This window comes from Mytilus trossulus, chromosome 13 (genome assembly GCF_036588685.1).
Source record: "Mytilus trossulus isolate FHL-02 chromosome 13, PNRI_Mtr1.1.1.hap1, whole genome shotgun sequence".
NCBI lineage: Eukaryota > Metazoa > Mollusca > Bivalvia > Mytilida > Mytilidae > Mytilus > Mytilus trossulus.
In genome coordinates this window covers 20,615,862-20,630,577 of record NC_086385.1, presented here as the reverse complement: position 1 = coordinate 20,630,577, position 14,716 = coordinate 20,615,862, and the positions used below count along the sequence as shown (strand labels likewise).

The 14,716-nt window shown below is 31.7% G+C and overlaps 1 protein-coding gene across 1 annotated transcript in view; it reads right to left on the bottom strand.

Moving 5' to 3' along the window:
• Positions 1-14,716, bottom strand: part of LOC134694890 (uncharacterized) — a 323,806-nt gene that overhangs the window by 239,968 nt on the left and 69,122 nt on the right. Inside the window, exons 6-7 of the mRNA XM_063555996.1 lie at positions 12,212-12,274; positions 9,582-9,659 (exon numbers count right to left, since the gene is read on the bottom strand). Coding sequence (XP_063412066.1) covers positions 9,582-9,659; positions 12,212-12,274 — 141 coding nt within the window. The remainder of the gene's footprint in view (positions 1-9,581; positions 9,660-12,211; positions 12,275-14,716) is intronic.

Genomic DNA, 14,716 nt, shown 5'->3' with positions numbered 1-14,716 from the left:
AAGGTGGTATCACGGTCGTGGTGAGGTCTTCAAGATCGAGATGAGCGTGGCCAACTTTAAACATGTTCAAAACAATCGTGGTGCGGTCGTGATAAAATCAGGTCGTAGTAGAAGTGTAGTAAGAGCCTAGTAACGGATCGCAAAGGTCGCTGTAACATCGTAGCGAGAGCGTGTTTCTATTTGGAGAGACTGCGCTACGACCTCACTGTGACCATCTCGTTTTCACCACGACCCAACTACGCTTCCATCACGACTATACCAAGCTGTTACCTCAACTGGCAAAAGTTAAGACACGTACTGTACATGGAGGAATTTTTGTGCAGTTAAAAAAATGTTGCCAATATATTTTAGCAGAAGCAGAGTTATGAAAGTTAATCAGATATTCACACACTTTTAGAGAATCGTGTAGCAGTCATGTGTCCTCGTGTACGGTGAAGTAGAGATCGAAGAGTGGTCGAATGTGGTCGCGAAGGGATCGGGTATTGGTCGAGTTGGTCTGGGATAAAATAAATATAGAAGTCGCAGTGATCTTGAAGCGATCGAGCATTGGTCAAGTTAATCTGGATATGATCGGACATTAGTCGAGCAAAGGTCGAAATGATCGAGTACTGACCGGTAAAACTTTTGTATTCCGATTGAACTCGATCTCTACACGATCCTTTCCCGTAGTTTGTCTTGATCGAGTTGGGCTGATCGGCAGTGTGAACCTAGCTTTATGATTGATTGCTTGTTGTTTTCTGAATGTTCAGTGGTAATATTTCATGCTGAATAACGACAGAGAGAATAACTTTCAAACAATAATTTTGATGCTGCATAGACAGCATGCTTTGTTGTTGAAATGAATTTTCAAAAGTCTAAAATAAATACATGTTAACAAAACCAGGACAAGAGAGAGAGAGAGAGAGAGAGAGAGACGACAACAAAAAAACCCAAAAAAGATTTATACCAAATACAAAAATATTTTCCATAGATTTTTTATTCATATTAGGCAACCCTCTTTTTTGGTTGGTTGTAGCATGTTGATCTCACCGACTTTGTAGTTTTAAAGGAGACCACTAAAATCGACTTACTAAATAGAATCTCCTTGTTGATGATCTTATACTATTAATATTATCCATTCTTTTCTGTTTGAATATCAGATATTTATTTGAAACAAACCAAGATATATCATATGGTTTATAGAATAGAAAAGAATTACCTCCCCCCCCTAAAAAAAAGTACCAAAAAAAAATGGCAATAAAAAAAGAATAGAAAATAACGGATTCTTCTGAATAATACATGTATTTTAATTATTCAGCAATGATAACATTTTATACCACTGATAAAACAATTCATGACAGAGGTCAGACCAGAGACATATCATATATATGTCTCTGTAACAATTGAGCATTACCAGATTTGAAATTTTAATTATGAAATGCATATCATATAACAATATTTTTCTCAATAAATGCTGAAAGATAAATATAACATTCAAGTATTTTTTATTAGAAAAGAAATTATAATATGATCTGATATAATTTTCCCATTGCCTTTCTTGATTATCTATCGAGGTTATTCATCCCCGACTTGATTGCATGTTCTAAATTTTATCGACGAGAATCTCATTCTGGGCCGCGAACTTTAACGGGATTTCACGGAGTTGCCAATCTCTGTGTATATATGTCTCTGGTTACAGTAATAGTGAGAAAAAAATGATAAAAAAGCCTATATATAGCTAGTGATAAATTTCATACGTATGAACCGCTTATTTGGAATTATTTTCACTATTTACGTTCAGCGTAGAATATTTGGGTACTCGCGAATACAACCTAATTCTAGTGATCGAATTTTCATTCTATCAGATATCATATTTGTATTATGTCGTCTAACCAACAGGACTATCTCTGTTATACAACTGAACGTTCAGCTTCTCAGTACTAGTACCTCATATCACAAATCAAATATGATCAAATATACCTTATGCCATCTTAACTTCTGTTTCATTATCCGAGATATTTAAATTAAAACGAAGAAAGTAAAATAGTTTTCCCTGTTTAAGTTTTTTCAGATGCTATCAACATTGACAAATAGTACCCTTTATGCAGTTCAAAAATTGTTACATGATGTCTTCTTACGTCGCCTGAATTACAATTTATGTATTTTTTTCTGTAATTTATTTATATTTGCCGTTCATAATAATTAACTTATAAATGTTTATTTGGCATGCCATACTCGATAAAATTGCGGACGTGAAAGAAAGCACTCTTTACCAAAACGTCAACGGTGATTACATTCCACGGAGGTTACATTTGTTCATTCATCTAAGATATAACATAACTGAAGATAAAAGTTGTACTAAAATTAAATGGGAATTTATTTCAAAAATGTGTGTTTGTTTAAAATAGACCATTCAACGGAGATGTGACAATACATGCAATAGACTTTCAACTTATCTACTACTTTATATAGGACTTGCATGGATATTATTCTTTTACTTATATTAGAAACAATTTAAGTAAGTCTACCTTTTTGGAGAAACAATTATTACTCTGGCTTTCTTGGATTAAGACACTTACTATCCGTCGTTTACAAGCATTTTTTTCTCCAATGATAGAAAGTGCGAAATCCTGGGATTCCCGTTCTAAAAATAAATAGCGATTGTATAGCGATCGAAAATTCTAACGAATCGTCAACGTATGCTTTATGAAACGCACGTAAACGTAATCGTTATGTAGTCGTTAGTTACACGCTAAAATCTACGTTAGTCGTTATTAGCGATTGCTTTATGAAACGGCAGCCAGGATTGTATACTGAATCCATGCATCTAAGATGCATGCTTTTTGTATTAGTTGTTATGAGCTTTCAACCAATTGTCAGTAACTGCGAGTAGTCTAAGATCTGTACTTAAAGTATTATGGTTGTTCGGATGTACATGTATAAGTTCCTTTCCATGTCCACTCTGTTTTTGTTAGATGTATTCTATTTGTATGATGATGAGTTAAGCCTTTTTAACTTTTTTATTCTTATGTTGTTAAAATTACACCGCTGTCCCATGTTAAACTGGTCCGCCATTCCATCTTAAGCTTCGCAGCGTTAGTTAAGCGATAAGTGAACACAACAGGGATCCAGTTTATGCTCCAGGTTAGGGAAGGATTGCCTCCTATAAACGTGTTTAACCTCGACACATTCTATATGTTCATGTCCCGAGTCAAGTAGCTTAAAATTCAGTTTGTTGTTATGTAACATTTTTGTTTTTCGTTCATTATTTTGGACATAAATTAGTTCGTAAGTTTTCTCGTTTGAATTGTTTTACATAAATTTTATGTCATTTCGGGGCTTTTTATAACTGACTTTGTGCGGTATAGTATTTGCTCATTGATGAAGGCAGTTCATTGACCTATTGATGTAAAGGAGTAGGTCCAGTAAGACCCTTTTTTGGCCCATAAATATTACAGTTTTACAAAATTGTTAAAATGTAAACTTTCAGTTATTTATTGGTCAGTAAAATACTTCTGCTACATAAAAATGGGCTGTTTTTTTACAATACAATGCACATATATCGGATACTAGCACCATTAAGTCAGAATAATTTACTGAGAACTTCACAATTCTAGCATTTTAGTTAAATTTTTAGACGGTTTTCGTGTAAAACGAAAGTGGCCGCATTCGTGTTCATCCTTAATATTGAAATGAAAGTTGTATTTTATGATAATACATAACATATATAAAGGTTGAGGATGTACACGGATGCGGCCACTTTCATTTTTGAGATAAAAAAAAATATCTGAAAAATGAAATTTTTCAGCATATTTGGTAGATTTTTCGTATTTCAGCTTGAATCGGTGCGTTTTTTTATGACCTAGTCAGTTAAAATCTCTCACTTAAACTAATTGATTTAAATAAAATAGACACTTAAGTGTTTAAAACGTTGTCAAACTGATCTTTCGTTCGATGAACCTGAAATTTGAGGCCAAAATCGGCCCTTACCGGACCAACTCAGGCCTTTCATTGTCACTTGGTCTCTTGTACGGAGAAGGCGATCAAACCACATTCCCTTATTTTTATATATATATATATCATATATAGTAACACATATGTCATCGTCCTTGTTTTTTTTTTATATACATTGCTTCAAAGTTGACCGATACGCTTAGAATTTGGCAGAAAACTTGTGACGTTTTGGAATAACGTAATTTGGTAAACATTGATATTGAGGTACAATTTGAATTGATTGATAGATGGTTGCTCAAAGTCCGGTGGCAAATATTTCATGCATTTACTGGACGATACAGTGCAATTTGAATTGTTGTGTCTGACACACACATTTAGTGCAGCAGTCAAGAAAGGTTAAACACTCTGTTAGTTGTGAAAATTAAAAAGAAAATCAACATCCTGATACAATACAAGATACAGGATACTCTGTATGATGTAAACGTGTGGGTTGTGTGCGTAGTTAGTCGGACAAACCTTGCAAACTGAATGCAAAATTTTACTCAAATACACCAAGTTCAACATTCTGTCGTCTGTGAAAAGTCATTAAAGAAAAATGAACCTGAGAATATACTATTATATGTATATGCACCCTCAATATAGGTTAAAAAATAAACCGGCGCAATATATTTCAAAAGGCCAAACTTTAGCAATCTGGCGAAAAGAGAAAAAAATGACAAGATGCGAATCTTAAGTACATTGTTTAAAAGTTAAAGCTTAAAAACTGTACATAATCCTACGAAATCATCCGAATAAACCTAATAGTATACTAGTATATTAAGTGCGGGACGAACTGTCGAAAGGACACTGGTAAAACAATATGATCCCAGTATTTAGCCAAGGGTACACAATTTATTTAACATACATAATGATGTTCTATTTTATGAATTATAATAAATCATTTGGTGACAAAATATCTTTTTGTATAAGCAGTTCATAGTATTAGTGGGATGTTAATTGGGAGATCTTAGATATATATGTACGTCATTTAGTCTTTGATGGAAAGTTGTGTAATTAGCAATCATATCACATCTCCTTATGTCATAATGGTTTGATTTTAATCAAGACAAACAAATACGTTCTAGGAGATTGAACTTTGTTGCTGTTATAGCTTAAATCTGACTATTGTTGTGAACATGGGATTTTATAATTTGGCAGATTTCATACTTGCAATACTAAATTCAAATGTACTTATTATCTTTCATATTCAAGAGACCAACGAATCTTTACTAAAACTATACTGTAACAGAGTAGCAGTAAAATATACTTCCATTCTCTATGTTGTTGTCCATCCTGCATTAGTCACGTGTTATCTATATGTCTTTGGTTTTGGTTGTTGTTAATTTGCCAGTTGCTGTGTATATTCCACATTTCTATTTATGTAAATAAAGCAAAAGCAACCCTTTTGATTTAGATCACTTGTATACTTGTAAGAAAACTCCTTATAAGAGATTGTGAATACTCTCGGACTTTTCTGACGCCTTTGTGACAAATTAAAGATGCTTCCTACAAAACGGCAACTTTGCTAATCGTTTGTGGGTCGTTTTGTCTCCCCACTTTGTGAAAAGGTGCGTTTTTAACCAGCTGTTCCAGGCCTGTTCATCATGTCTATCTCAAAACATAAAAAACACACACATCCCCGAAGACCAAAGTGCAAATTAATATGAATCTAAATTGAAAATGATTTAAAGATGTCGTTGTATTTTGTCTCCCACGCGACGCGTCGATGGGAACATAGAAATACAGGGTGTCCGTCCTTCCGTCCGATCTTCTTATATCAGTGCCGATACACTTCTGATGACATTGAGTAAAAACAAAAAGAGACTCAAAGACAAACACCAGTTTTAAAACAAGTATACGACATATATATGAGGATGACAGTAAACCGGGTGTATTTTACATTTATTTATGACTTGCTGTTTTTTTTAACGGATTTCCAGTCCCGTTATTGGTTTATTGTTGTACTGCAGACGAGCGGGCGGGCTGTTCTAATCGTTTCCGTTCGATAATCTTCGAACCTTTCATCCAAAGGTTTTCAAATTTTAATATGTTGTTACTTATGACAAAATGGAGATAGATTTCGATATCGGCGATTAACATTTACACCATTCTGCAACAACATTTTTTTAATTTGAAATAATTAAATGTTTTTAATCTTGATAAGAAAATGTATTAAAAATTTGAAGCCTTCGATTGGAACAAATACATGTACTGCAGGGGAATATTTCTTGAGATCATTATATCTTTAAATGGGATAAAGTCAAGATTGGAAAACAAAAAGGACAACGATTTTCTATTACTATTCTGAATTGAATAAATATTTTCATATACTAGTATACATGTATAATCAGATTAATATAGTAGAAGGAAGATTATGGAAATTTTTTTTCCATTCATGTTGGTCATTTTTATTCTTGTTGAAACACGAAAAACAGAGATTATATCCAATTTAAAGGTTAAATCATTTGCTTTGCATCAAATTTATGAAATCTGCTATACATCAGAAGCGGGGAAACGAGAATGCATGTTTTTATATACAAAATATAATTGTTTTAAAATACTTTTACTGTATATAATTTCAACATATTTCTAGTTAATAAGCTTGTAAACGTGTAAATTCTACTTTTAAATATGAAATGGTGTTTATCCTCAACAGAATTAAGATACAAATTGAATGCTACTGTTCTAATTTCTTCTTTAATTTTCTAGCATGTAAACTTTTAAATTATTTGCCTTTTTCGAAGTATTTAACTCATTTCCATGAATACAAACTGCATGTTAAATTATAGAAATAACCCCGATGTCTTTATCTGCCATATGCTTGGCTTGCGTATAATTGGCATGATTTGTAAATGTTTATATTAGTAATCTCTTTAGAACGTCTGGATTTTATTATACCCAATTAGCGTTATAAGATCAATTTTGGTAATTAACATATACGGTTTTCCTTTTAAGGAACCCTATAGTGCTAAAAGAAGGACCATTTCACAGTCGGGAAAGTCCATTCATTTACACACAAGTGACATATCTACCACCTATTGAGGGATACTTGATACTATTTCTTTATTGTATTATTATGCATTTTCAATTGTTATCATAACCATTCTGATAAAATACATGTACATGTACGTGCATACTCTTGTATTTTCAAATCATACGATCATGCATTTATTTTTTACATTGAAAACACACGCCTTGGCTTAAGTTATATTAAATAAAATAATTATTCAATTATTCTCTTGATTTAAATGAAAAAAAGATCACAAATAAGCAGAAACTAAACTAACTTTTTCCAAGTCCACACAAATATAAGCACTTTAGCTTGGGTTGAGAAAACGTACCGATTTGATCGATATGATCTTCTGGTTTAGAGTTCATTCTAATAATTATGATGTCATTGAATTACATCGGTTTTTTTTCGTATTTTGAAGTACATAAAGTAATGCTGCTTACAATTTAGTACAGTGTTATTATATTAGTGCATTTTTCCCTACAACTGAGATTGGTGTAGCATTTGCAGCTGCACGTTTACACAAATAAAAAATAGTATCAATTTACTGTTACAAACGTCGCATAAGTTAAAGTTTCCGTTCTGATACAAACAAGCATATCGAATTGAAAACCCTGCTGTAAGAAAAGATAAGTACTTTTTTTATTAAGCATTTGTGATTTTTTATACCAGCAAGATCTTACAAAATCCCCATTAAAGTTAGAAATAGTTTCCTTGGTTCTGGAGAATAGCTTTGAAGATTTTCTTAACCATTCAAATAGAAAAAAATATCATCGGTCCGACATTGAAAAAGCACCCTGCCACTTGTAATAATATCATAACTTCAAAAAGTTCTGGATTGAATTCGGGAAGAACAATATCTGCTTAATCAATTCAAATATTTTCACGGTCTCTAAAACCATCAATACGTAAAATTTGCTCAAAAAAGTCTTATAATATAAGACCCTTTCTATTTTTTTGGGAGTTGATAAAATACATTTCTTTACATACATGAACGATATCGACAAACGTTTGCAAATATTACACAAACATTTGACAGCATTTACATTGGTTGTAAATGTTTTATAAACCGCGGTCTCTCAAAACTTTGCATACGTCTTTAAAGATGTGTTGCAAATATCAATATTTATCAAAATAACTATAATACTGGAAAGTATTAGTAAATCAAATTCATTTCTTTACATTCATGAAAGATATCGACAAACGTCTGCAAATATAACACAAACATTTGTCAGCATTTTCATTGGTCGTAAATGTTTTATAAACCGCGGTCTCTCAAAACTTTGCATACGTCTGTAAAGATGTGTTGCAAATATCAATATTTATCAAAATAACTATAATAATGGAAAGTATTAGTAAATAAAATTCATTTATTTACATACATGCACGATATCGACAAACGTTTGCAAATATTACACAAACATTTGTCAGCCTTTTCATTGGTTGTAAATGTTTTATAAACCGCGGTCTCTCAAAACTTTGCATACGTCTGTAAAGATGTGTTGCAAATATCAATATTTATCAAAATAACTATAATACTGGAAAGTATTAGTAAATAAAATTCATTTCTTTGTATACATGCACGATATCGACAAGCGTTTGCAAATATTACACAAACATTTGACAGCATTTACATTGGTTGTAAATGTTTTATAAACCACGGTCTCTCAAAGCTTTGCATACGTCTGTAAAGATGTGTTGCAAATATCAATATTTATCAAAATAACTATAATACTGGAAAGTATTAGTAAATAAAATACGTTTCTTTACATTCATGAACGATATCGACAAACGTTTGCAAATAATACACAAACATTTGACAGCATTTACATTGGTTGTAAATGTTTTATAAACCGCGGTCTCTCAAAGCTTTGCATACGTCTGTAAAGATGTGTTGCAAATATCAATATTTATCAAAATAACTATAATACTGGAAAGTATTAGTAAATAAAATACATTTCTTTACATACATGAACGATATCGACAAACGTTTGCAAATATAACACAAACGTTTGTCAGCATTTACATTGGTTGTAAATGTTTTATAAACCGCGGTCTCTCAAAACTGCCCACACCACTGTAAATCAGTTATGCATATTATTAACTTTGCATATATCTCTTATCTTGGAAAGTGCGTGTAAATCTATGGCCAATCTTTACATATCTTTGGAGTATGACTAAAGCTATGGAAATAAAATAATTATCTTTAGCATATCTTTGACTACCTCCTAAATAATGTCAAAGGAATAATACATTTACATATACATTAGCAGGTCCGCAAATATTTCTTGCAGAAAAGTAGTTACATTTGTCAAACATTTACATGACTGTCCAAATTGTTGTAAATCTGCCTTTTCGTGTAGTGCTGGTTACAATTTGTACGCTAACATTTCTATTTGTGTTGAGAGGGAAAATCCAAATCAGGTTTTTTATCAAGTGTGAACTGGGGTAATTGATTTGGACTAGTTAGTTTGAGTTCAACCCGGAGCAGATTTTGTAGTGTGAACACGGTATAAGATGACCTACCCATTCCCAAGATTCAATATACATGGCAGAACAGTGTTCAAAACATTATACTACTTTTACAAATAAGACTTACAATTTCTTCAGAGTTGAAGGCCAAATTGGATTTGTATGGTTGTGTTGGAAAAATTTTATCTGGTTGTCACAAAGCATCCTAAAAACATACATTAAAATAATAAATACAGCATAAATATTCATTGTCTGTTCAGGTCCAGCTAATCTATAAAAAAAGATAACAGTAGTTTACAAAATCGACATGATCAGGGTAACAAACTAAAACCGAGGGAAACGCATTAAATGTAAGAGGAAAATAACGACACCACACTGAAATGTAACACACACAGAAACAGACCAAGCATCAGACAAAATCCCACGAGAATATATAACAAATATAACATGACATAAATGTGGTCTTATAAGGTCAATTTTCCTACAAAATCAAACAGATTTATGTTTAACAGTGATGGCTGGTGTTCTAATATGTCAAGGTCAAGCTAGTAGATAACATGTTTAACAAGAGGTTATCAAAATAACAGCAAACTGGGCTTGTGTTACATTTATTTGTGTCATTGTCCAAACAATGAAGGGCAATAACTTCTAAACAACGAAAGTAAAAATCACCAATTAACAATTAAGTAAGTAACAAAAATTGTAATGTTAAAAGTATTGTTCAAATGGTTCTGAATTACAAAGTGAAAACAGCAACTACCTGCCATGGCCTGAATGCTTAGTCAGGGGAGGTAAACATAATATATGAGAAAGAAACAACATTATCAACCCGCATGTCCATGTTCTGAATCCTTAGTCAGGGGAGATAAATATAAAGTATTACAAAAAAACAACAGTAACTTCCTGCCATAACCTGAATGCTTGGCAAGGGGGGATAAACATAATATATTACATAGAAACAACAGTAATTACCTGTCATGGCTTGAATGCTTAGAAAGGGGAGATAAAAATAATATATGTATCAAAGAAACAACTGCAAATAACTGCCATGACTTGAATGCTTAGTCAGGGGAGATAAACAAAATATATGTGTCAAAGAAACAACAGTAACCACCGACCATTGCTTGAATTCTTAGTCAGGAGAGATAAACATAATATATTACATAGAAACAACAGTACCAACCCATATGTCCATGGCCTAAATGTTTAAAGTCATAAGAAACCTCAAATTAAAAAAAAATAATGAATATGTTTTTTTATAACGCAATGGATAGTTTTCATTATAAAACTTATGTACATATACTTTTTTCGGAAGAAAATTCTTTAATTTATTCATATTTAGAAGCAGTTTACTTTATTTGAATTGCTTCCTTCCAGCAAGCAATTCCCCCGACATATTGTCCGTATGCAAGGTGACATCAGTGTGACCCATCTCGTAAAAATCCGGTGACCATAATACGCATGGATGTCCATAAAATAAACTAATATCTGAATTTACATGTTAAACACGTGCTCACTTTCCATGCTTTTTTGTTTATTTTTAGTCAATTGTTGACAAACAGGTGACAATCCTTAAACATTGGCTTCAAAACACGAACTTTAATTACCTGCCATATTTTCACAACAACACTGACCGATTGAAAAAAAAAATTGACGATTATACGAAATTTACACGAAAAAAATGATAAATTCGAGCATAGAAGACTAAGTTTATGATGTTTGTATGTATTGGTTCAAGAATTGGAAGAACATTATTTTTCACCGGTCACTCGTTTCTTATGACTTTAATCAGGGAAGATACACATTATATATTACATAGAAACAACAGTGACTATATGTATGTCCATGACCTCAATCATTAGTTAGTGGAGATTAACAAGAGCGAAAAAACAAAAAAATACCTGCCATGGCTTGAATGCGTAGTTGGGGAGATAAACATGATATATTACATAGAAACAACAGTACCAACCCATATGTCCATGGCCTAAATGCTGATTCCGGCGAGATTAACATAATATATTACAAAGAAACAACAGTGACTATCTATATGTCCATGGCCTAAATCCTTAGTCAGGGGAGATAAACATAATATATTACATAGGAACAACAGTAACCACCTGCCATGGAATTAGTTTGGGGAGATAAACATAATATATTACATAGAAACAGCAGTAGCTATACCTGTATGTCCAAGGCTTGAATCCCAAGTCAGGGGAGATAAACATAATATATTACATAGAAACAACAGTAGCTATGCCTGTTTGTCCATGGCCTGAATCCTAAGTCAGGGGAGATAAATATAATATATTACGAAGAAACAACAGTAACTACATGCCATGGCTTGAATGCTTAGTCAGGGGAGATAAACATACTATATTACAAAGAAATAACTGTAAATACCTGCCATGGCTTGAATGCTTAGTCAGGGGAGGTACACATAATATATTATTAAGAAAAACAGTTACTATCTGCCATGGCTTGAATGCTTAGTCAGGGGAGATAAACAATATATATTGTTAAGAAACAACAGTGACTATCTGCCATGGCCTTAGCCAGGGGAGATAAACATAATATATACTATATACATACAAAGTTTATGATAGTATGAGAAAATAAAATTTTAAAAATGCAAACATGTTGTTTATATAAAATCTATAGACAACCCCTAAAAAGCTTTTGAGGCTGAGCACGGGATTCTGAGAAAAATTGAACTGTCTTATACCAGTTTATCTCATTGCCTGTAAAGATTAAACTTACAGTTTCTCCATTTGAGTTGTAGATATATCAGGGAACTGAATCAGGCTTGTGGAATGAATAGTCCTGTTAATTAAAAGCATACATTCATTCAAGACTGTTGGAATTATAACATAAATATTCTTTCTACCACTTTATGGAATGTGATATATAAAACTGAAGAAATATTTTCTAATATAAATAAAAAAAGATATTAGTTTTGAATAGAAATATATTACATAGGACGTCATAACGTGATATAATCTATTTCTCTAAATTTTTAGCCGATACGTTGGCAAACATAATCCTCTCTTGTAATGATTGTTGTGAACGTTAAATATCGCGGCAGTACCTTTTAGTAAACGTAACGTCGTTCCCGGCAAATTTGACAGTTGCCGATTTAACGTTACGAAATTCCTCCAACATGTGGCGTTCGGATAACATCTTTGTTTTCTAGCTTGTTATGAATCCTACATTTCTTTAGTTATACTTGTATTTACATGCTTTATAATGTTGAATCGGTGTTGAGACGTACGAAACCATGATTGCTTTCTTTATAATTCATATTTCTGTACGTACTGACAGTTGTTTACATGATTAACCTTGACCGGTAGCGAACTATATTCTTACACGCAAGGATAAAGCGTGCTAAGAACTATAAAAACCGGATTTTGAAGATAACGAAACGAATTTAAACAGATCTTCGAAGATTCCAAGAGGTAATTTCGCATACACGAAAAACTCATTCAAACGTTTTAACATATTGTATTTCATTTACCTGTATTTATTATTATTGATAATAATAATCTCTGATACTTTTAAAAGTTGTTTAGTTATCATTTAATATCCAGAAACCAAAGATATTGTTTTTAAATTAAAGATTGGTAACAATCATTACACTGGTGGCAGCGAATTTAGTTTTCTTTCTTAAGAAATTTTTTAGAATCTACGTGAAGTTAAGTACATACATTGTTTCTGTCCATATTTTATGATATTTGGTTACACATAAAAAAAAAACCTAAACATAAAAAATACACTTCAACGAAGGCTGAGAAATAGATAGTACAGTTGGTGAATATAATTAAATTATAGTATATATTTAAGTAATTTTAAATTCAACAAGGATAAATTCTAATCCAAGTTGAAATAAAATAATATAGTTAGTTTAAAATATATATCAACAAGGATAAATTCTAATCCAAGTTGAAATAAAATATTATAGTTAGTTTAAAATATATATCAACAAGGATAAATACTAATCCAAGTTGAAAAGTAATAATATAGTTAGTTAAAATCTATATCAACAAGGATTAATTCTAATCCATGTTAAAAAGATAAAATATAATAGTTAGTCAGAATCTATATCAACAAGGATAAATACTAATCCAAGTTGAAAAGGATATAATATAATACATAGTCCGAATCTATATCAACAAGGATAAATACTAATCCAAGTTGAGAAGGATATAATATAATAGATAGTCAGAATCTATATCAATAATGATAAATTCTAATCCAAGTTGAAAAGGTTATAATTTAAAATTGAATATATATCAACAAGGATAAATATAAATCCAAGTTGAAATAAAATAGTTAAGGGGTACAATTCAACAAAGATAATTTTTAATCTAAGTTGAAAGTTTAAATATAGTAAAAGTAAATACCATATTCAACCAGGATAAATTCTAATCCAAGTTGAGTTTAAATTAAGGAGTCTATTTTAACAAGGATAAATCTGAATCCAAGTTAAATATTAAGACCATAATTTTTCAAAAGGGTCCAGTCATTAAATTTATAGTCTATTTCAAATTTGTTATTGTAATAGTCTATTTCAAAAGTTGTCTTATACCACAAGGATAAATATAAATCTAAGTTGTAAATATAATAATATTTGGAAAAGGTCAAAGTTGAAAAATTTATAGTCTATTTCAAATTTGTTATTTATATAGATATAGGAAGATGTGGTGTGAGTGCCAAAGAGACAACTCTCCATCCAAATAACAATTTAAAAATTAAACCATTATAGGTTAAAGTACGGCCTTCAACACGGAGCCTTGGCTCACACCGAACAACAAGCTATAAAGGGCCCCAAAATTACTAGTGTAAAACCATTCAAACGGGAAAACCAACGGTCTAATCTATATAAACAAAACGAGAAACGAGAAACACGTATATATTACATAAACAAACGACAACTACTGTACATCAGATTCCTGACTTAGGACAGGTGCAAACATTTGCAGCGGGATTAAACGTTTTAATGGGCCCAAACATTCTCCGTTTTTCTGAAACAATAGCATAACATCACAACATATAAAAACATACGATAAAATATCAATTAGCAGACTTAACTCAATCAAAAAACGTATGATTACACAATGAACGAATAAATTTGATCTGCGATATCTGAATACAAATGCACAGTTAATTAAATATTAGAGACACACATTCATGACCAAAAGGCTAACAAACAAATTCAAACACACTGAGAAATATTTAACCAATCAATGTTCACTTTAGAAAAAAACC